Source organism: Saccopteryx leptura, chromosome 13, assembly GCF_036850995.1.
Source record: "Saccopteryx leptura isolate mSacLep1 chromosome 13, mSacLep1_pri_phased_curated, whole genome shotgun sequence".
NCBI classification, from domain to species: domain Eukaryota; kingdom Metazoa; phylum Chordata; class Mammalia; order Chiroptera; family Emballonuridae; genus Saccopteryx; species Saccopteryx leptura.
In genome coordinates, this window is record NC_089515.1 from 46,083,264 (window position 1) to 46,106,821 (window position 23,558).

At 51.0% G+C, this 23,558-nt stretch overlaps 1 protein-coding gene across 4 annotated transcripts in view; it reads left to right on the plus strand.

The window, feature by feature from the left end:
- NTRK3 (neurotrophic receptor tyrosine kinase 3) overlaps positions 1-23,558 on the plus strand; it is a 347,391-nt gene that overhangs the window by 179,024 nt on the left and 144,809 nt on the right. For all 4 annotated transcript variants that reach the window (XM_066355626.1, XM_066355622.1, XM_066355623.1 and 1 more), the window contains exon 13: positions 12,207-12,395. In XM_066355626.1, the coding sequence (XP_066211723.1) occupies positions 12,207-12,395 (189 nt within the window). The remainder of the gene's footprint in view (positions 1-12,206; positions 12,396-23,558) is intronic.

Consider the following 23,558-nt stretch of genomic DNA (forward strand, 5'->3'; position numbering starts at 1 on the left):
GCAAGCACCGCAGCCTTCCATAGACTGAACACACATGGCCTGTCCCCATACCAGCAAGTGAACTTAAAAAACACTTGTTTACCCAACAGTGTCCTCCAGACGTACCTTGGACAAGCTCTCTCCTGGAAAGCAGGGTGTGAGAACCTGGCCACTGTGGGAGGCGTTCTGGGTGGGAAGTGCCTCTCAGCCGGTGCCCTAAAGGCCCCAGGTTTCTCCTGAGGAACGGCCTTCTCCTTAGCGTCGGTTCTGTCTCCTCTAACGAGCCGGGGGCCTCACTTTGATTTAAAAGAACCTCCCCTGAAACTGTCCACAAGTCAACCAATGGGTTTAGATCTTGCATTTTCCACTTGGGAAGTAGGTAAAATCAGAGGCATTGTGGGCTTAGTCCTCAGGGATTTGGGCTCTTGTTCCCTTGCTTGTGGTGTTGAGATCGTGTTATGCAATGTTGTTTAGTTAGTGCAGAAAGCGACGTGGGTGAGTGGGTGATGGGTGCGGAGACAGTGTGACTGAGTGTGGCAGCACCTAGCACGGCACACCCTGAAACGATGCTTCCTTCCATTCGCCAAGACTCCCCGGGACCTTGCGTGAAAATTGCGGATAATTCTTTTTTTTTTTTTAAGATTTTTTTATTTATTCATTTTAGAGAGGAGAGCAACAGAGTTAGAGAGAGAGAGAAAGAAAGAGAGAGAGAGAGAGAAGGGAGGAGAAGCAGGAAGCGTCAACTCCCATTTGTGCCTTGATCAGGCAAGCCCAGGGTTTTGAACCAGCGACCTCAGAGTTCTAGGCTGAGGCTTTATCCGCTGCGCCACCACAGGCCAGGTCCAACTGTGGATAATCCTTTAGTAGAGACTTGGGGATAACATGACTAGTCACAACAGTACAGTGGCCAAAGCCAATTTAGAAATTTTGAGACTTGAGCTGTCATCTCTTTATGGGGGTTCAGGCAAAAACACCATTATTTATGCAATTGAAATGTAATTGCCCACTTCCTGTTTATGCTTGGGCCGCTCTACATATTGTCTGTATAGAGAGCCCTTGGGGAAATCTGGTGACATCTGTCTTCCCTCTGGGCTATATGTTTCTACCTTCTCAGGCCCCTGGCTGCCTGGCAGTACTCTGCCTCTGAACTCCTTTAGAGGGTTGTCTTTCTCGCTACAACCTGGTGCAAGGTTGTGGGTCTCGCTGTTTGTTTTTTGTATTTTTTTTTTTTTTTTTGTATTTTTCTGAAGTTGGAAATGGGGAGAGACAGTCAGACAGACTCCCGCATGCGCCCGACCGGGATCCACCCGGCATGCCCACCAGGGGCTACGCTCTGCCCACCAGGGGGCGTCGCTCTGCCCCTCTGGGGCGTCGCTCTGCCGCAACCAGAGCCACTCTAGCGCCTGGGGCAGAGGCCAAGGAGCCATCCCCAGCACCCGGGCCATCTTTGCTCCAATGGAGCTTTGGCTGCGGGAGGGGAAGAGAGAGACAGAGAGGAAGGAGGGGGCGGGTGGAGAAGCAAATGGGCGCTTCTCCTATGTGCCCTGGCCGGGAATTGAACCCCGGTCCCCCGCACGCCAGGCCAATGCTCTACTGCTGAGCCAACCGGCCAGGGCCTTTTTTTGTATTTCTTAATTTTTCCATTGATGTGTGTGTGAGAGAGAGAGGCATTAACTCGCCATCCCACTTAGTTATTCCCTTAGCTGTGCACTCATTGATTGCTTCTTGGAAGCTCCCTGACCCAGGATCGAACCCGTGATCTTGGTGTGCCAGGACGATGCTTTCTCCACTGAGCCCCTCAGCCAGGGCCAAGGCCAAGATTGTGGGTCTAAAGTCTCCTGGAAATGTCAGGAGCTCCACTTCCAAATGAAGCCAGTGCTCTTAAATGAGTCTCAAGGGAATACAGACTGGGAGGGGAAGGAGACTGTGGTGACCCTGTTATGACTTGTCCTGGTATCAGACAAACCATGCTGGAGGGTCAGGCAGTTTGTGCCGTATAATGAGCCCAGACTTTCAAGTCAGGTCGATTTGGGTCTGCCTGCCATTTATTAACTGTGTGACCTTGGGTGAGTTATAAAACCTGAGGCTCCAATTTCCCCAACTGCATTACTGGAATAACAGGATCTACCCCTGGGCTGTCGCGGTGATTAACCATGATGAGGGAGGCCATGTGTTCAGACTGCCCATCCTGCCTTCTGTTTTCCAAATGTGTTCTTGGACTGGGTGATCAGCAGCGTGATTTTCAATCACCAAGCGATACCTCCAAGCGGTGAATGCTACGAGGCATGAACAATGCTTTCGGTTCCTGTAGGAGGCTGGGAGGGCGTCAGAGCCACAGAATAAAGCTTATCTTTTGCGAAATGATTCAGGGAGGGAGGCAGAAAAGTGAGGAGGGCATGCCTTGTTGGGCAGCCTGCAGGACCCGGGCATGGCCTGGATATCACAGTGGCCCAGTCTGTCTAGAAGCTGGAGGGGGCAGAGTGGGAGGGGCCAGAGGAGCCGGTGGGGGAACAGAGGGATAGTGACTTGTCCCCAGGTGTGCTCTTGGGCATGGCCCATGTTTGCTTGGCCTCCGTCCCACATCTACCAATAAAAAATTAAGAAATTGATTTTCTTTTGTTTGCCCATGAGTACTAGGCTCTTTTTATGAGACATTAAATGGAATCCCTCTCTGAGCGGGCTGCGTGTTTAATTGTGCCTGTTGTGTGTGCACTGATTCTGGTTTACGAGCTCCTGCTCCCAGACTCGTTGATGCCAGGCTCTGGCCCACCAGGGACATGCCAATGTTTGATTTTTATCAGTGGGAAAAGCTCGAAGTTTTTAAAAAAGTCATTTTCTTAATTTGAAGGTTGGCACGTTTGTTTCATTCTGACACATTAAAAAAGCATGAGGCTCATCCTGGTTAGTTTTTCTTTACTTCCTAAGTCAGATCTGGCAGGGGAGGGGGCGTCTTTTTCAACAGTGGAGGTCACGGTCTGGCTCTCTGTGGAGCTAGGTTAGATTAGAGCTCAGCTTTGGACAGAGTGGTGGGAGGAGGCATTTCAGGTGAATCCCATCCTGGAGGACAGTAAGCCCACCCTGTGCATAAGGCACTTCTGTGAAGACTTGTTGAAGATGATGTGAAGAAGCCTGCATACCCTTTCTGAAGGGAAGGATTAAAGTAACATTGTTAAATGTGAGACGGCTTCATTCCTGTATTAGTCAGCACGAACTAAGGTATGCTGTAGTAACAAGAAGCACCCCTGCCAATCTTAGTGACTTAAAAAAAAACAACAAAAAAACAGAGTTCATTAATGCTGCATATGCACCAGGAGTTGGCTAGAGATTGGGGCTCTATGTCCCTGGTCACTTGGGCACTGAGGTTGACAGAGGCTGCCTCATTCTTCCACCATCACCAAGTCAGAAAAATGAGACTGTGGCAGATCACACACTGGATTATTATTTTTTTAATGGGATATAATTTACATGTAATATACTAGTTTTAGGTATATATTGTAATGACACAATATTTGTATATATTGCAAAATGATCACCATAAGAAGTTTAGTTAACATTTAGCACATCACATGGTTACAGATTTTATTTTTATAATGAGAACTTCTAAGACTTCTCTTAGCCACTTTCAAATATACAGTATTATTGTCTATAGCCACCATGCAGAACATTGCATCTCCAGGACTTACGTATTTTACAACTGGAAGTCTGTACCTTTTGACCCCCTTCATCCACTTTACCTGCCCCCCACCCCCCACTTCTGACAACCAACATTCTGTTCTCTATATCTGTGAACTTGTTTTCTCTCCTCCTCCTCCTCCTCCTCCTCCCTCTTCCTCTTCTTCTTTTTTTTAATATTCTACATGTAAGTGAGATCATACGGTATTTGTCTTTGACTTATTTCACTTAGCATGATGTTCTCAGGGTCTATCCATGTTGTCCCAAATGTCAGGGTTTCCTCCTTTTTCAGACTGGAATAATATTGCATTGCATGTGTATGAATATAGGCAGATAGACATATATATGTATGTATATATATATATATATATATATATATATATATATATATATATATATAATCACAACTTCTTTTATCTATTCATCTGTCGGTGGTTACGTAGGTTGTTTCCGCATCTTGGGTATTGTCAGAAATGATGCTAAGAACAGGGGGATACTTCAACATAGTGTTTTTGTTTCCTTTGGATATCTTCTCAGAAGTGGAATTGGTGGTCCACATGGTAGCTGTATTTTAAATTTTTTTGAGGAACTAACTTCCATACGGTTTTCCACAGTGGTTGCACCAATTCACACTCCCACCAGCAGTGCACATGGGTTCCCTTCTTTCTATATCCTCGCCAACACTTGTTGATTTTTTTTGATGCTAGCCGTTCTAACAAGTGTGAGGTGATATCTCATTGCCACACTGCATCTCAAGGCTGCCATGGGGAAGAGATGCATATTGCTTCTGCTCACTCTTCATTAGAGGAAGTGGTGGGGCATGCCCAACATGAAGTGGAGCAGAAACCCGCAGTCCCTCTGGTTGCCTGGAAGTGCTTGGAACAGCAGTCTTGATGGCTACAGCTCCTAGGAGGGTTTTCTGAACCTCTAGATGAGATTGAACTTCTACCTTTGGAAGGAAGTATAGGGATAAATCAGTGGTTCTCAACCTTTCTAATGCTGTGACCCTGCAATACAGTTCTTCATATTGCGGTGACCCCAAACCAAAAAATAATTTTGGTGGTGTAAAGCCAGTAGCCACGGCCAGGGCCACCATCAGAGCAGCCCAGCCCATGCAGGTTCGCATTGGATTCGGACAGTCGGTAAAGAAACAACGGAGCCACAAACTGGTGGGCCATAGTCTTTAATTCTAGCTTGCACCCGGCGGGCAAGTAAAAACATACACTGGGCTCCAAAACCCAATCACATTCAGTGCTCACAAAGCTACTGATTTATCCGAGTTTCCTAGAATCAAAGGTTTCTAGCTCACCAGACTTATTCTCCTCAGTTTCCCATCTCCTTCCTTCTCCAGTGTCAAACTGCACAAACTGGCATCTCACTCAGCACTCCGCCATCTTGGCTGCTTCTCCTGGCCACATGGCCTCTTTCTGCTCTCTGTTCTGCTCCCTCCGCTCTCTCATGCTAGTCATCCCAGGAACCAAGAGCGCAAGCTCCCGCTCCGACCCCATTTTATAGTGTAGAAATCCAAACCCTTAATCCAATATACATAATAGGGAAGTCTCTAATACAAAGTCACTCCTCCGAGGCATGATAGGATTGTACCACCCCACATCAAAAAGGGTAGGAAAGGCTTAATCCCAAAACCAAGCCCCAGGCTACAAGGATTCTGCCTGCCTTTAGCCCACTCCAACACACATTAATATCACCTGGGCGACGGCCTCCTCATGTTATCTTTAACAAAGTGAGCATAATACATTTTATCTGCCCAACAGGTGGCTACTTCATAACTGTAATATATGCATTATGTATTTCCGATGGCTTTAGGCAACCCCTGTGTTTTGGTCGTTTGACCCCCGCCGGGGTAACGAACCACAGGTTGAGAACCGCTGGGATAAATGAAGAATATAGAAATGGATGGATTCTAGCTCTAAGATTTAGCCATATGTGTTGGTTTTGACTGCCCAAAGTTATCTTACATGGTTTGGTCCAGCCTGGGACATATTTGATGATTTCTTCCTAGTTGCCTTGGTTTAGATGTCTCAACTTCTTTTATAAGCTCACTCACACCAAGTTCTAGCTGTTTATAAGAAATACTGAGGTCTGTCATACTATTGAGAAAATGGTTAGGTTAGTGGAAAGAAGAACTTTTGGAGACGAACATTGGATCAAATACAGGCTTCATCTCTTTCTGGCTAAACAATTTTTAGAAAATGAAACTTACTTGAGGACCAGCTTTTTTAGCTGATCAAATGGAAATAATAGTATTTTTTTGAGGATCAAAAATATGTTGTTTGAAAGAGAACAACGTGCCTAGCAACACAGCTGGCATGTTACTAAATGTTTAATAAATATGTTTCTTTCCCCTTTCTTTTTTCTTTTTGTTATAACCACATTCTTAGGAACGTGAATCATGTGGGGGAATCGGAGAGGGATCACTTGTGCAAACTGGCTGAGCAGTTGTCATAGTGTTGAACCAGTGACTGGATTGTTTTGGAACCAAATTTCTGAGAACTGTTCCTGCTTTGTGAGTTAGGGACTTGGTGGAACCGAAGGGTATTCTAGTGACAAGCTGGGACATTGGGGAAATGGTTCCAAGGAGGTTCTCCCGTATTTGAAAGGGGAAGTGAATGTTTATGTATCCTTGTGTCCCCAGGGGGGCTGTAGCTCCTCCCGTCTTCACCTTCGTCCTGTATGGTGCGCCCCTTCCCTCCTCACCTGCACCGGATGTGTCCCCAGAGCCTCCCGCGGTGTCCCTGCAGTCCTCAGGGCAGCCCGCAGCTCCCGCCTTCTCTGCCGCTCACGCAGGGAAATACCGTCTCGCGTTCTCTTCAGAGACCTTTGCTTTCTGGGGAAACTGAGCGCCACACTGGAATCAAGCGCTTATGAAAATCTGAGCCATCCCCAGCTCTGCTTCCTCGTATGTCCCCATAGAAAGGAGAGGGAGGGAGGGAGAGAGAGAGAGACTCCAGGAAGACAGTCAGACCCTCCTGCTGGGCAGGACACCTGTTGGGGGCCGTTGAGCTTCCTCTGATCACTCACTGGCTTGATTGTGGTCTAGTTGGTAGAATGAAACTCACCACGGATCTCAAAGAGGGAGAAAAGAGGCGTCCATCTGGGAAGAGGATCACTCCTGCGTCTGAGCAGCTCTGTGTTCCCTCGGGGCCTCACTCTCAAAAGCTGGAACTCACCAGAAAGGCTACAAGCCTATTTCTCTCTCTTTTTGTTTATTAGCGCTACATAACTGTTGGGCGGATAAAATGTATTATGCTCACTTTGTTAAAGATAACACGAGGAGGCAGTCGCCCAGGTGATATTAATGTGTGTTGGAGATCGTTGTAACCTGGGGCTTAGTTTTGGGATTAAGCCTTTCCCACCCTTTTTGATGTAGCTGGTACAATCCAATCATGCCTCAGAAGTGACTTTGTATTAGAGACTTCCCTATTATGTATATTGGATTAAGGGTTTGGATTTCTACACTATAAAAGGGAGGCAGAATGGGACTCGGCCCTTGGTTCCTGAGGTTAGCATGAGAGAGCGGAGAGAGTAGAGCCAGCAGCTAAAGGAGGCCACGTGGAGGAGGCCAGGAGAAGCAGCCAAGATGGCGGGGCGTGAGTGTGAGTGAGATGCCAGTTTGTGTAGAGTTTGTATCTGGGATAAGGAAGGAGATGGGGAACTGAGGAGAATAAGTCTGGTGAGCTAGAAACCTTTGATTCTAGGAAACTCGGATAAGTCAGTGGCTTTGTGAGCACTGAGTGTGACTGGGTTTTGGAGCCCAGTGTATGTTTTTACTTGCCCGCCGGGTGCAAGGTAGGATTAAAGGCTATGGCCCATCAGTTTTTGGCTCCGCTGTTTCTTTATCGACTGTCCGAATCCAATGCGAACCTGCATGGGCTGGGCTGCTCTGATGGTGGCCCTTGCCCTGCCTGTTGGCTTTACAATAACAAAATAAGTGAGCAAGGAGGAGTGGGTGGGCGGTAGCAGAGAGGCCTGACACGGATCCTAGACGGCCTGTGTGTTCCAAGCTCTGAAGACAGCAAGCCCAAATCCCTCTCCCGACCTGCCTCAGGCCTCGGCGGCTTTAGGGAAAAAGACAAGCTCCCCAGATAGCTGAGATTTCCCTTTTATTATTCGTCCCTTCTTTATATCTTAATACATTCTTCTTTGTGTTTATTCAAGTGAGAGAAGAAATGCTTCCTCTCCCAGAGGGGCCACAGGACTCTGGGCTTCCCCCCCGCCCCCCGGAGGCAACTGACGTGGGACCCGGCCACCTGGCCAGAGTTGGGAAGGAGACATTAGTTCCTAGAGTAGATGCTGGTGTCTCTATCAGCGGATCTCAACCTGGGGCAGTTCTTTCACCCTAAGGGGTATTTGGAAATGTGTTTTCTGTTAGGTAGGGAGGCTGGCTTTTTGTCCCTTAATTTTTTTTTTAATTAAGTGAGAAGTGGGGAGGCTGAGAGACAGACTCCCACAGATGCCCTGACTGGGATCCACCCAGCAAGCCCCCTTTGGGGTTATGCTTTGCCCATCTAGGGATGCTGCTCCACCACTCTGCAAAGAGGTATTTTAGTGCCTGAGTAGAGGCCATGGAGGCATCCTCAGTTCCCGGGGTCAACTTGCTCAAACCATTTGAGCTATGGCCCTGGGAGGAGAAGATAGAGAGAGAGAGAGAGAGAGAGAGAAGGGGGAGGGATAGAGAAGCAGATGGTCACTTCTCCTGTGTGCCCTGACTGGGAATCGAATCCAGGATTTCCACAGGTTGGGCCAATGCTCTACTGCTGAGCCAATTGGCCAGGGCCACCTTAATTTATTAGACTTTACTTTTAAGAGCATTTTTAGAGTCCCAGCAAAATTGAGTGGAAAGTACAGAGATTCCCATATATTACCCCCTGTTCCGACATATAGATAGCCTCCCCCATGATCAAGATCCCCCACCAGATGGCACAGTTATGATAATTGATGACCCTTAAGAGTGGACGTTCATGCTCAGGGAGCTCTGCTGGGCTCCACTTCAGGCAGGCGGAGCTGGCTGCAGGGGTCTCCTCTCCCATCCTTTGAAGTGACGGGGCTTTGTATGCTTTATTGGCTTTTATAGGAAGGCCTGCGGTTTGTGGATGAGCCACGGTGAGTATGAGAGCCTTTGGGCCGATGGCAGTCTGATGGCAGTGGTCTTTCTGGTGTGCGTTTAGTTGAATAGAGCGGTCAGCAACACTGGGAAGAGGAAGAGACGACGAATCATCTGTAATCCATCCTGGTGGGTTTAATGTGGTGACTCACTCATGTCCCCATTCTCAAATTTTTAATAATTTTTTTTTCTCGTTTTCGTCTTTTCTCTCTCTCTCTCTCCGCCTCTCCTTTTAATCAGAGGTTGGATCTCTGGGTGGAGTCTTCAATTTTCTTATCTTTTCTTTTCCAGTCACCCTCTCTTTCCTTCTTGTCTGACTTTTTGGAACATTTCCCTGACTTTCTCTTCCATTCTTCTTTGACTTTCAAAGTTGGATGATCATACTTCCCAAGGACTCTCTCTTACCTTCTGATTGTTCAGGTTTTAAATGTCATCTTGTGTCCTGGGTGCAGTGCCTTCTTTTACATCCTGAGGAAGTCAGTGATTGTATGAAAAGTCTTCTTGTCCTGCACTGCCCCGTTTCCTGCACGTCCCGTGTCTGCCATGCTGACGCTTCGCTGGAGTGTCTGGTAGTCCCCGGACTGTTTTTTCATAATTAGGAATTGAGCATTAGAAAGTGAATAAGATGTTGCTTTGTGTGCATGGGTGGGGCTGGTCAACTCTTAGGGTTTACTAGCTTGACTCCACTGCGAGACCCCTAAATGTCAATCTCTAGCTGTATGTCTTTTTTGAAGCAATTTCTCCAGAGCTGTGCTCTCTAATCTCCAGCAGGGGGCGGTGTGAGGCCAGCTTGGAGGTGGGGTAGATAGGTGGGCAGTGTTATTCCTGGTTTCTGTGGCTCTAGGAGCAGGACAAAGGGAGCCATCTTCATGCTTTACCCTGGTCGTGCTCTGAGCCTTTCCGGTTCAAGTTCTCTAAGAGTGAACCGCTAGCACTGGTGGGCTGGGGGCGAGGCAATGGCCTGGGTGCTTTGTTCTAACCCCGAGCCTCACCCCGGCCTTCCTGGGTACCCTGTGCCCTCAAGTACTGGGCCTCCCCTGGCAGGCCTGACTTCCTGTCTGTATGCCCCATGTGGCCCCACAGACCCTTTCTCCAATAGCTTCCTCCTCTCCGTTAGCAAGGTTGGCTTTCTCACTAACAAAACATCAGCAAAATATCTTATGTTCTTGTCTTCCATCTTCTTTCTCTTTGTGCACAAATATTTCTTTAATCTCTTCATACTTTGGTGGCATTTGGGGAGAGAAGGAGGGTAAGGACCAGCACTTAGCTTCCTGTTTTCAACTGACAATCACCAAGAAGTTGTTTTTTCTTTCATTTTGTTCTATTATTAAGTGAGAGCTGGGGAGGCAGAAGGACAAACTCCCACATGCATCCCCTCTGGTATCCACCTAGCAAGTTTGCTATTGGGTGATTCCTGCTCATCTAGGGCCACTGCTCTATTGCTCAGCAACCAAGCTATTTTTAGCACCTGAGGCAGAGGTCACAGAGCCATCCTTAGTGCCTGGGGCCAACTTGCTCAAATCATTTGAGCTATGGCTGTGGGAGGGGAAAAGAGAGAGAGAGAGAGAGAGAGAAGGGGGAGGGGTAGAGAAGCAGATGGTTGTTTCTCCAGTCTGTCCTGATTGGGAATCAAACCCAGGACTTCCGCACTCTGGGCCGATACTCTACCACTGAGCCAACACTATGAAGTTTTTCAAAAAGTTCACAAGGTGTTTTCAGGAGTGGGCCTCTTTTTGCAAGGCGAGTGATGACTGCGAGCATCTGGGCAACCACTTACTGCCACTTTCCACAGTCAGACATTTGTCCTGGGTTGGAATGAGCCTGTCTGTGCTGACGGAATGGAATTCTGGGTCCTCTGTGTGCAGGTACCAGCCTTCCATTTAGTTCTGCCTCATTGACACTTCACCTTGCTATTTGATGAGACGTATTCTCCTCATAAACTTCAGCGTGATGTAATGGATTCCTGCAGTGGAAATATTGTTTGGGCTGCAAAACCAAATCATAGCAGGCCGTTTGTCTTGGGACCATGGGTCTTGCAGAACACCCATTTAAAAATACTGGTTGTATGAAGCCACAAACAGTCACAGCTAATTCACTTTATGGGACTTGTATTTGTATGTATGGGAGATTCGTGCCACCAGACAGGATCACCACTCTACCAAGGCCCCAGCATTAAATATTTCTGTCAGCCTGTGTTTGTCAATAACTCTATTCACTGGGTTTCTTCCTTGGGTTAGAAAATGGTGGCATTGGGGTTGGCGGAGATGCAAATGATGTTTTGTTTTTGTGGTTTTTTTGAAGGCTTTGGGCAATAATGGATTTTTTAAATATATATATATATTTTCCGAAGTTAGAAGCGAGGAGGCAGTTAGACAGACTCTCTCATGTGCCCCACTGGATGTACCCAGCATGCCCCCCCAGGGGGCGATGCTCTGCCCATCTGAGGCGTTGCTCCATTGCGACCAGAGCCATTCTAGCGCCTGAGGCAGAGGCCATGGAGCCATCCTCAGCGCCCAGGCCAACTTTGCTCCAGTGGAGCCTTGGCTGCAGGAGGGGAAGAGAGAGACAGAGAGGAAGGAGAAGGGGAAGGGTGGAGAAGCAGATGGGCACTTCTCCAGTGTGCCTGGCTGGGAATTGAATCCACACACCAGGCCAACACTCTACCGCTGAGCCAACTGGCCAGGGCGATATGAGTTTTTTAAGACTGGAATTGCTGGCCCAATGCTTATAGTCTAATAGTGATGCAACCTTATTACCAGTCACTAGTGAAAGCTGGCTCTTCCTAGACCCAGGCCCGCACTGGGCTTATTTCTGCACAGTCTCGGGATGCCTGATAGCAGAGCCCAACAAAAGTTATGTCTGACCCCCGGAGGCCTCTGATGGCCACGCTCCAAAGGCTTTCGGCCTTCAAGCCCTAATCAGAGATTCCAGAGCTCAGGTGTACTTTGAACTCACATGAAAACTCTTGAAATCAGGTGCTTGGGTTGTATCCCCAGACCAATGGACTCAATCTTTAGGGTGGGACCTAGCAGCGGCAATCATTAAAGTCCCTAAAGGGAAAGGGGACAGCATGCAAACTGCTGTTAAGTCTTTCTTTTCTTTGTTCTCAAATCTTGTTATAGAAGCAAAGAAACGTATTTGAGATTTTTTATTATTTTGAACTGATTTGGATTTGGGGGAAATGAAAATAATTTATGTCACAGTCATTTCGGTTCACCTCCTTTTTTGTGACGTGATGCGGTAATTTTCTCTCGTGAAAGAGACGTCAGGTGTGGTTCCCTGAATCCAGAATCTTGGTACTCGGGGCTGGTCTTCCCACGGATTTGGCTCCTATGGGAAATATGGCGGCAAAGTAGAGAAAGGGTCTGTGGGCCGGCCGGGCCTGGGCAGATGTGACATCCCCAGCGTCCTGTCTCTCTCCCGCTGTGCGTAGGTCCCGTGGCTGTCATCAGTGGCGAGGAGGACTCGGCCAGCCCGCTGCACCACATCAACCATGGCATCACCACGCCTTCATCGCTGGATGCCGGGCCGGACACCGTGGTCATCGGCATGACCCGCATCCCGGTCATCGAGAACCCCCAGTACTTCCGTCAGGGACACAACTGCCACAACCCAGACACATGTGAGTACTCGAGGAGAGTGTTGTCCCTTGTGGGGAGGGGCAGGGTGGTGTGGTGCTAGGCCATATGCCTGGGGTTCTGGAACCTTCTGGGGTGACCTACTACCTGCTAACCTCCCACTCTCTACAAGACCCTCCCTGTTTGTCTTGAAACTCGAGGACTAGCCTGGGCAGGAGGCCTGCATGGCGGCAGGTCCTGGGAGCTACCCGGAGGCGGGAGCCCAGCCCACGTGGAGAGGTGCTCCCAGCAAGGCGGGGGCACAGACAGGCTGGTCTCCATACACCTGGCCTGTGAATTTGGGAAATGTCACCTGACTCTGTCCAGACAATAGTCCCTGACCTCGTCAGACCCTCTCCCCACGCCTCCACGAGAAGGGCAGGGAGGGAAGGGTAGTGAGCACCATTGGAATGGAAACATCTCTCGAGCTGCCCTCCAGTGCCCCAAATAGGGCCCTTTCCAGTGCTAGGACCCCTCCCCTCCCCACTGCAGGTGTCCCACTCGGACCCGAGGGCTCAGGGCATCTGTTTCATCCTCTCTCTCCCTCCTGTTCGTTCTGGCCCCTCCCTGTGCTTCTGCTGAGCTCTCAGGGCCCCTGCTACTCAGCCCTCCAGCCGGCAGGGGTTCCCCTTGCCGCGTCCCAGGGCTCAGTCTAGGCTCAGGGGCCGCAGTGCACCTCCCTCCCCTCCCACTGTCCTTCCCTGTCCCCAAGTGTCAGCTACTTCAGAAGGGAGCACAGGGGCCCCAGGAGACTGCGTTAGATCTGGAAGGGACAGGGAGACGGGCTAGGTGGAGGCCTCATTACAGGAAAGGTACACTGAGGTTCTGCAGGCTGTGGGGTCCCCTTCTCTGCCCCCGGGCTTCTGCCCCTGGCTCTCTCGGTCTCCCGCTGGTCCTGGGGCGGGCCTAGGAAGGGGGTCCTCTGGTCTTGCTCTCCCCGGTGGAGCTCTCTGTGCGGCCACTCTCTTCGTAGCTCAGAGCCGTTGCTGCTCCTGCGGTCCCTCTTGCAGCAGAGTGGCCATTTGACGACCCGCTGATCTTTCCTTGTGCTTTTCTGGTTCTGATTTTAATGAGAGGCTGACCTCAGCGGGGGTGACTGGGTTTGAATTAGAATGAGATCATCGTTTGCCTCCCCTGGTTGGGTGCCCTCCCGAATCCACGGTGGGATTTACGGGATGGCCCGCCCCGTGAGCCTCGGTTCGAGGGAGGGCTCCGGGCAGGGGAAGAAAGGTACCTGTGTTTCAGACACAGAGCAGAGCTCGAGGCTCTGGCCTCAGGTCAGGCCCGCCCTGGGCTGCCCTGGGCCTGGCTGGAAGGGGCCTCCTGTGACTGTAGCATAGCTCAGGCCTGGCCCGGGCTGATGGGGCTGTTTTCTGCAGTGCCGTTGGTATTTGAACAGAGACCTCGGCATTGCTCTGCCAAGTACACAGTTGATTCTCACTGTGCATGGTCGTTATGTTCTATAAAGTCACCATGGACACCGAAATAGGGGAGTTGGAGTCATCACTCCGACAGGGTCAGGTTCCTGTCAGCCTCTGACGCCACGTTTTTATTAGCTGACCAGTGCGTCACCTTGTTTCACGCGTGCTTCCGTTTAAAGGCATCTTAGTTAACAGCTGTTGTTGACTCACGAACACCGTCCTTGGGGGTCAGCAGCACTGCCCGGCGCCCGCACGAAGTCTGTCTAACACACGTGTCTTACCTCACGCTGCCGTTGCCTCCGTATGGCCCCGCGGCCTCTTGCTGTTAGGAACACGAGCCAGCACTTCAGCTCTATGCTTGGGGCCATTCCACACAGAGGAATCACCCACAAAAGCAAAATGTGCCAAAAAGAAAAAGAAAAGTGACGTTAATGGACCACGAGAAAGACACTCGTTTTCAGTGTGAGAGCTGACACAAGACGGCTTTGTTCATTCTCAGCTGGAAACATGTGTGTTGAGTGATTCAAAAATTTTTTTTTCAGTAAGAGGAGGGGAGATAGACAGACCCCTGCATGCGCCCAGACCAGGGTTCACCCGGCAACCTTGTCTGGGGCTGATGCTCAAATCAACCAAGCTATTTTTAGCATCTGAGGCTGACACACTTGGACCAACCGAGGTATCTTCAGTGCCTGGGGCTGAAATTTGAACCAATCGAGCCACTGGCTGTGAGAGGGGAAGAAAGAGAGAAGGGAGAGAGGGAAGTGAAGAGAAGCACACAGTTGCTTCTCATGTGTGCCTTGACTAGGATTGAACCTGAGACGTCAGCATGCCAGCCCAAGGCTCTACATACTGAGTCAACCAGCCAGGGCCGTGATTCAAACTTTTTACCACCCCTTTTGCGTTTGTGAATGACTGTGAAAGTGCTGCCAATATTGGTTTGGGGATTACACATAGATTTCAGCGATTAGGCGATTTTGTAAATACAGAATCTAGGAACACTGAGGATGGACTGTATGTCCGTTATGAATGCTCTGGGCTTCCCAGGGGAGCAGGGCCTCAGGGTCATGTCTGTGCTTGTGTGAGCTCCTGGCACCTGGCACAGTCGCCAGATGGGGTGACCCTGGCCTGAGGGAAAGGGGTCCCCACTGGGCCGCCAGAGAAATTGGGCGTCCTGGAGCGGGCTGTGGGACCAGAGTGCTCTTTGACATTGGGACCTGGTGCCCAGGCACAGAGCTGTCTCCTGGGGAAACAGTGGAGAAGAAAAGCCTGTGTTCTGCAGCCCTTTGGGCGCGGGAGTCCGAGTGGCCTTTGCAAGGACCCGGCCCACACTTCTGTGCAGAGAAGAGCAGGTCATGGCGGCGAGGGCCAGCAGGTGGACTGAAAAAGACTTGAAGGAATAAGGGAGCGAACAGCACCTCGGGGGAAGAGATTCGCGAGATGGCTCCCGACTGTCAGACCCTCTGATCCTAGGGAAAGTGGCCTTTTCCAGGAAGCAGCACATTTTGTCCTGTCAGTAGACAGCGGATGTCTCTTTATTGTCTCAGAAAACACGTGTGGCAATGACAGACACTGTGCCAGAGCCCTGTCACCAGATTGGCTGCTCTGCCCTCCGCATGTTCGGGGCTGCCCCCTGAAGATCGGGGTGAGGGGGCAGTTGGGGGACATGGCAGGGTCTGCCTCCCCCTCCCTGAGGTTTACAGGCTGAAAGACTGCAGGCTGCTGATTACAAAGGCTCCATCAGCCCCGGGAAGTGACTCCAGGACACGTCCCCATCTGCGATAGGACACTATTGTAAATCAGTAAGTCCACACGTGCCTTGGCAGATAAATAAGCAGAGAACACTATGACACTGCAGAGAAGGACAGGGTCCCTCTTTTTCAGGGGATGGCAGAAAACGGGATAAGAGGAGAGATGCTCCTACTGTGGGTCTATCTGCCTGTGGGTCCCCCGGGGCTCTCCCATCTGATTCCCTTCCTCGCCCACTTAAAACTGCTGGTGGTGACCAGAGGGGAACTGGTTCGGGTTTGGGCTGAATAGGTGAGGTAAGTGTAGAGCCAGTGGCCAGGGCCAGGGCCACTATCACAGCCGCCTGGCCCATGCAGGTTCGCATTGGATTCGGACAGTCGGTAAAGAAACAGCGGAGCCAAAAACTGGTGGGCCATAGTCTTTAATTCTAGCTTGCACCCGGCAGGCAAGTAAAAACACACACTGGGCTCCAAAACCCAATCACATTCAGTGCTCACAAAGCTACTGACTTATCCGAGTTTCCTAGAATCAAAGGTTTCTAACTCACCAGCCTTATTCTCCTCAGTTCCCCATCTCCTTCCTTATCCCAGATACAAACTCTACACAAACTGGCATCTCACTCAGCACTTCGCCATCTTGGCTGCTTCTCCTGGCCACATGGCCTGTTTCTGCTCTCTGCTCTGCTCCCTCTGCTCTCTCATGCTAATCATCCCAGGAACCAAGAGCACAAGCTCCCGCTCCATCCCCATTTTATAGTGTAGAAATCCAAACCCTTAATCCAATATACAAAATAGGGAAGTCTCTAATACAAAGTCACTTCTCTGAGGCATGATTGGATTGTACCACCCCACATCAAAATGGGTGGGAAAGGCTTAATCCCAAAACCAAGCCCCAGGCTACAAGGATTCTGCCTGCCTTTTGCCCACCCCCAACACACATTACTATCACCTGGGCAACGGCCTCCTCATGGGCAGCGCCGTCTTTGACAAAGTGAGCATAATATATTCTATCTGCCCAACAGTAAGCAAATACGGAATTATTATGTTGTTTACCTGAAATTAATCTAATGTCATCATACCCATTTCATGTCACTGAAAAAAGAAAAATGTGATGCAGGAAGAAATTGCAAAGAGGTCATGCTGCCTGACTTAGGCATCATTTCCCTCCGCCCAGGATGGATTTAGCACAAAAACACTTCTTCTCCTCTCCACGTGTGTGCATCGTGAGTGGTGGGACCTCTCTGCTCAGCCTGATTAGATGCTGCTCCTCCCCGGCTTCTCACGTTCTATCTGTCTTCAGGCTGGTCCCCCGCATGTTTCGCAGCACGCCAGGGTGGCAGGGATATTGAGAGCTCACCCAGAGCACCCCCTTATCAGATGCTTGAGTCCCCTTGCCCACATGCCCAAGTGCTCTGCACTTGACATTGCTTTACTCTGGGTTTTCTTTTTTTTATTCATTTTAGTGAGGCGTTGGGGCGTGGGGAGAGACAGAGAGAAGAGGGGGAGGAGCAGGAAGCATCAACTTCTACAGGGCAAGGCTGGGGTTTCAAACAGGCGACCTCAGCATTCCAGGTCGGTGCTTTATCAACTGCGCCACTACAGGCCAGGTGCTTTTATTCTGAGTTCATTCGGCCTTTCCAGGGATTCTGAGATAGCCGCATGAAGATGCTCCCACAGAATCCAAAGCCTGGTGAGCCCTCCCTTGTTTGTTTAAGGCCCTGATTCTCAAAAGCATCAGGAAATGGAAACATCCCTCCTGGTTGCACAGCCAATTTGGGGTCAGATCTTGTGGCGTGAGGCACCCAGGGGCAGGTTGAGGCGGGTCATTGGGGAGAATCAGGAGGTATTTGTAGCAACGTTGGGCCCTCGGTTACCTGTGTCATGCTTGTGACAGCCTTGGGCTGCAGTCACGGTGGTGAGTGTGCTGGGGCGGGGCTGCTGACTACTATCTTTCCCACAGGCCCTTGGAAGGCTCCTTGGCTCCGTGTGAGGCCCTGGGCTTCTCTTTTTAGTCTCAGAAGACAACTTTGCCTCTTGGCTGAAAGAGCAGAGGCCCTCTGGGAAGCTCACTGGTCTTCTCCTTCTCTCCCTCCCTCTGGCCCCACGTCGGGACTGCGGCCTTTGTTTATAGATTGTCTCTGTCTTGGAGGAACTGGAACCTCTACCTTCCCAGAGCCAATAGCTGCAACCTCCCCCTCCCTCTGCTCGCTCCCCTCCCCCTGTGCCTGCAGACAGAGGCCTCTCCCCTGCTCCTCCACCCTTCCCTCCCCTCCCCTCCCTCTGATCACTCCCTTCCCCCATGTGCCTGCAGACAGAGGCCTCTGCCCTGCTCCTCCACCCTTCCCTCCCCTCCCCTCCCTCTGATCACTCCCTTCCCCCATGTGCCTGCAGACAGAGGCCTCTCCCCTGCTCCTCCACCCTTCCCTCCCCTCCCCCTCCCTCTGCTCCCCTCCCCCTGTGCCTGCAGACAGAGGCCTCTCCCCTGCTCCTCCACCCTCCCCTCCCCTCCCCTCCTCTGCTCCCCTCCCCCTGTGCCTGCAGACAGAGGCCTCTCCCCTGCTCCTCCACCCTCCCCTCCCCTCCCCCTCCCTCTGCTCGCTCCCCTCCCCCTGTGCCTGCAGACAGAGGCCTCTCCCCTGCTCCTCCACCCTCCCCTCCCCTCTCCCTCCTCTGCTCCCCTCCCCCTCCTCTGCTCCCCTCCCCTCCCCCTGTGCCTGCAGACAGAGGCCTCTCCCTGCTCCTCCACCCTTCCCTCCCCTCCCCCTCCTCTGCTCCCCACCAAGCCTCTCCAGGCTCCTTGCCCCGCCGCCCAGCTCTCCCTCCGTTTCCCCAGGAACCTGAGAGCTCTCTGTCCTGATCTCTCTGTCAAACTTGACCACATTCCTTTGAGTCTCTCCTCTGTGTTCACATGCAAGACACCACCACTGTGCTGATTCCTCTCCGTTTCATCTATTCAGTAAATATTTATTGAGGGTTTGTGTCGGGTTCTTTTTGGCTCTGGAAACAATAACAAGAAATGCATGGCCTCTACCCTCAAGGGCTTACTGCCGATCATAGCTGATGTCCGAGATGCAAGATGGCGCCTTCTCCTGCGTTGGGGCTGCTCACGGAGCTCCTGGTCTCTGTTCTGACTTATCAGCTGACGATTCGCCAGCCTTTATTCCTAGTTGCTTCTTTCCAGATGACCAATCCCACCCTCAACCCATTTACTCCCCCCCAAGCCGCCCCACACCCTCTTCCTCCTTTCTACACCCTGTTCTTCATTCCACATCTGGCTCAATCCCAGCTTCATCCTGGGCCCATGCCAGGAAATGACCTTTTCCCCCTGAGAACCCATGCCTTAGAGCAAATGCCGTGTGCTCATCTTCAATGACTTTGAGTCAGATCTTTGGTCATCCCGTCACTTCTCAGTTGTGTGTGTCTTGTTTCCCAAACCTGAGTTTTTTCCAACAACTACCACTTATGTGTCATAATTCTTCATGCTCTATAGACAACATAACATGGGACTGGGGTCAGAGATGACACCAGCCACCTGTGGGTCGGATGACCTGGTGAGTATGTCCTCATGCTGTGACCCAGCCTCTGTAGAGATGTCACAGACTGGGGGAAAGGTCCTCAGTTTGCATCGACAGTCTCCTCAGGACCAAGCCCAGGGCTGACATTTTGCAAGGTTTTATCTCATGTGATCTCTCATTGGCTCTCAGGGCAAGGCTGCTGTGCCCATTCTGTCCCAGACCTGCTGATGCCAGCATCCACCCTCCACCACCAGAGGCACTGCCTGGCATTCTGGTGGTCCGTAGGCGTGCACGCTGCCCTCGGACCACAGGGACGCCGGCTGCTGAGGAACAAGGACAGCGCCGTGATCTACGGCGCCTCGCTCACCTCCCCGTTTCCGGGGTAAGGACGGCTCTGTAGAGAGGCTGCTTGGACTTGGGAGTCCCTGGAGAGCCTTGGCTGAAGCTCCCTGTAGTCACGAGGCCGGGGCGGCCTTGGTCTGGCTGATGGCCCTTATCCTGCTCTCTGAATTTATGGAATCAAGTCCCCCAGGGACCATGGTTGCCTTTGATAAGGGCATATGTGGCCCTGCAGTTAAGCTAGGTTTTCTTTCCTTTTTTCTTTTCTCTTCTCTTCTCTTCTCTTCTCTCTTCTCTCTTCTCTTCTCTTCTCTTTCTCTTCTCTTCTCTTCTCTTCCCTTTTCTCTTTTCCTTTTTCTCTTTCCTTCCCCTCCCTTCTTTTCTCTTTTTTTTTCTCTCTCTCAGAGGTTTAGGGTGATGGACACATTGAGCATCCAGTACAGAGAATATACCCATACACCCCTCCTGCTCTCCAACCGCAGTGCCTGCTGTGAATAACACGTTGCATTAGTGGGCCACTCATTACAATTGATGAAAACTATTGATACACTTTTAGTAACTGAAGACTTTCACTTACAATAGGGTTCGCTCTCTGTGTTGCACATTCTGTGGCGTTGTGTTATGCATGCACCCCTCCAGTGTGACACAGAGTAGTGGCACTGCCCTAAGATTCTCCATGGCCCCCCTCTCCATCTCCCCTCCCCCACTCCGCCAGCCCTGATCTTTTTGCTGTTTCTTCGGTTGTGCCTCTTCCAGATGTCATAGAGTCGGAATCCTATAGTGCAGAGCTTTCTCCAACTGGCTTCTCCCACTGAGCAATATGCATGTTAGTTTCTCCCACGTCTTTGCATGGCTTGAGAGCTCTCTTTCTTTTATATGAATAATATTCCATCATACGGATGTGGATGGAATCCACACATTGTTATCTGTTCACCTATTACTGAAAGACATTGTATTCCTTTCCGAGGGCAACCATAAAACAGAGTGCCACAGACTGGGCAGTGTCAAACAACAGAAATGTACTGTCTCCCAGTTCTGGAAGCCAGAGTAAATCAGGGTGTCCGTGGCCACCCTCTCTCTGAACCCTGCAGGGAAATCCTTCCTCAGTGCGTCCTAGCACCTGGTGATGCTGGTGGCGTCCCCTAGCTGGCTGCCCTGTGGCTCCAATTGTGTCTTCACATCTCACTGTCCCTGTGTCTGTCTTTACATGGCTGTTTTCTTAAGAGAACACCGTATGTATTGGATGGGGGGCCCATAGGGGAGCCCACCCAACTCCAGAACGACCTCATCTTGACTTAACTAGTTATATCTGCAGTGTCCCTATTTTCAAATAAGGTCACATGCTAAGTGACTGGGCATGAGGACATCAATGTATCCTTTTTGATAGGGGCACAACTCAACCCATGACAACACCTTGATTGCTTCTTATGTTGGACAATTATGAATCAAGTTGCTATACATTTTTTTTTGTCTGTTTTGCACAGACATACATTTTCAACTCATTTGCATGACTAGGCATGAGATCATTGACTCGTATGTATGTTTCACTTTGTCAGAAACCACCAAACTGCCTGATCAGTGGTGGTGCAGTGGATAAAGCATGGACCCAGATCACTGAGGTCACTGGTTCGAAACCCCAAGGTTGCTGGCTGTGAGCACGGGCTCGTCAGTATGGTGTCACTGGCTTGAGCAGGGCATCATCCACACAATCCCAATGCTTTCCAGCCTGAGCCCAAAAGGTCACATGAAAAGCCCAAGGTCAGCCCTGGCTGGTTGGCTCAGCGGTAGAGCGTCGGCCTGGCGTGCGGGGGACCCGGGTTCGATTCCCGACCAGGGCACATAGGAGAAGCGCCCATTTGCTTCTCCACCCCCCCCCCTCCTTCCTCTCTTTCTCTCTCTTTCCCTCCCGCAGCTGAAGCTCCATTGGAGCAAAGATGGCCCGGGCGCTGGGGATGGCTCCTTGGCCTCTGCCCCAGGCGCTAGAGTGGCTCTGGTCGTGGCAGAGCGATGCCCCAGAGGGGCAGAGCATCGCCCCCTGGTGGGCAGAGCTTCGCCCCTGGTGGGCGTGCCGGGTGGATCCCGGTCGGGCGCATGCGGGAGTCTGTCTGACTGTCTCTCCCCATTTCCAGCTTCAGAAAAATACAAAAAAAAAAAAAAAAGAAAAGAAAAGCCCAAGGTCACCGATTTGGACAAGGGGACACTGACTTGAGCAAGGGGTCACTGGCTTGGCTGGGCCCCTCAGTCAAGGCACAATTGAGAAGCAATCAATGCACAACCAAAGTGACAGCAACTATGAGTTCATACTTCTCACCCTCTCTCTCCCTTCTTCTCTCTCACAAAGAAACTGCCAAACTGTCTTCCAAAGTGGCCGAACCAAGTTAGGTTCTTTAGATCATATGTGCAACTGGCCTCTACCAATCAGCTCCTGGCCAGGGGTCTCCTGGCACCTACCAGTGCACACCTGTCACCTTAGCATGTTTTCTGGAGTGTGTGTCTGTTCACATGTGTGTGCTTATATAGGCCTTCTCTTGCGTTCTGATCTATACCAACAACTGAGCAAAGTATCGTTGTTACTGACATTCACATAGACTAATAGTGAGTGCACTTCACTCCTCAACTTGTCTTCGATCAGAGGCCCATTGCCACATTCACTACCAGTGTGCTTGTGCCTTCGCAGAGCCAACAGCAGCTTGTCCTCCGAGCCCCATTGTCGCTCATCTTTCCAGACGTCTGCTCTGGTGTCCCGAAGGTCTTGTCAAGGCCTTCTCTTGCCCCACGTGTCATTCTCAAGCTGGCTCTGGCCAGCCGGGCCTCCCGCACTGGTGGCGTCTTCCCCGCCCGTCTCTGCACTTTGAACCAGAGGGGTGAGCTCCACCTCAGGCCCCCTGGCTGGCTCCTCTCCACATTGCTTCCCTGGACCTTCCCCTCATCCTCCCTGCTGACCTGGAAGCTCCGCTTTGACACCTTCCTGCACAGCCATCAGCGAGCATCCGTGGAGCTCTTACCTAAGACCAGGCACCCTGCCACCCTGCCGTGGGCCTGGAGAGACTGCAGCTGTTTGAGGGCCTGGTTTCACTCTCTCTCTTTCCCCAGGGCAATTGCTGGATGAATCCCCCCAAACATACCAGCCTCCAAGGCCAGGACTTCACTCCTCACTTGTGAGGCTACCAGGCCTGGAGCTGCTCGGTCTGTGGACTGTGCCGCTTTAGCCGGGACCAGTGACTCCTCCCTTGAAGTGAGCGAGTGTCTGGTTTCTGCTTCCGCTTTGGGGCCAATTGGCCGTGGAGCTGGGCTTTTCTGGAAGAGCTGCTGCCCAGGCCGGTTCCCCAGCTGTGGGCGCGCACGGCACCTTTTGCGCATACTGCAGTATTAATAGCGCACCGGTATGATATAGATTTCTGTCATCTCTGTGCTAACAAACTTCGCTTAGCGCCGGGTAATGATGGGTATTTATTCCCAGCCACTTAGTTCGGCATAATGGACTTGCAGATGAAAAATAGCAAATGGGCTCCTTCGTCCGCTGCTACTACGGGAGAAACCTTTCTACATATTAGGTTTTTCTCTAGCAGAAGCCCTGATGGACCTGCCTGGTGGAAGGAAGGGGGTCTGGGTCTGGGTCCGGCCTGGAAGCTCCTCCCCTGAGGGTGTCGCCCAGGGAAGGAGGCTGGCGCTGCTGGATTGCTGTTTGCTCCGTGTGGTTGACTGGGGAGGCAGGCTTGGCTATGTGTCTCCGTGGGAGACGCGAGCATAGGACCAACGTGGGGGCAGGCGATTCTGACAATCCCATCCTCCATTCCGCTGCTTGGATGCTGATGGTCCCCATTAGGGGAATTGCAGGTCAAATTGTGGTGAAGATAACAGTAATATTTTGTCTTCGCTGTTTTCACTGGTTGGATATCTCTGGGCCCCGTTTGCAACATTTTCAATGAACGTAAGTTAGGATTGTTTCCCCTTGGGTTTTTCTTCAATCCTATTTTTAGATCCAATTAGAACAGGAGCAGACCCCTGAGACTTTGTGATGCTGGAGGCGGTGAGCTCATGGAGGAGAGGGTTACGTAGACACAGACCCAGCTTCCTTTCTGTCTGGAAAGAGCCGGAATGCGATGTCTTGGAAACCAAGGCAGGAAGTCCCAGGGCCGTGTGCTTGG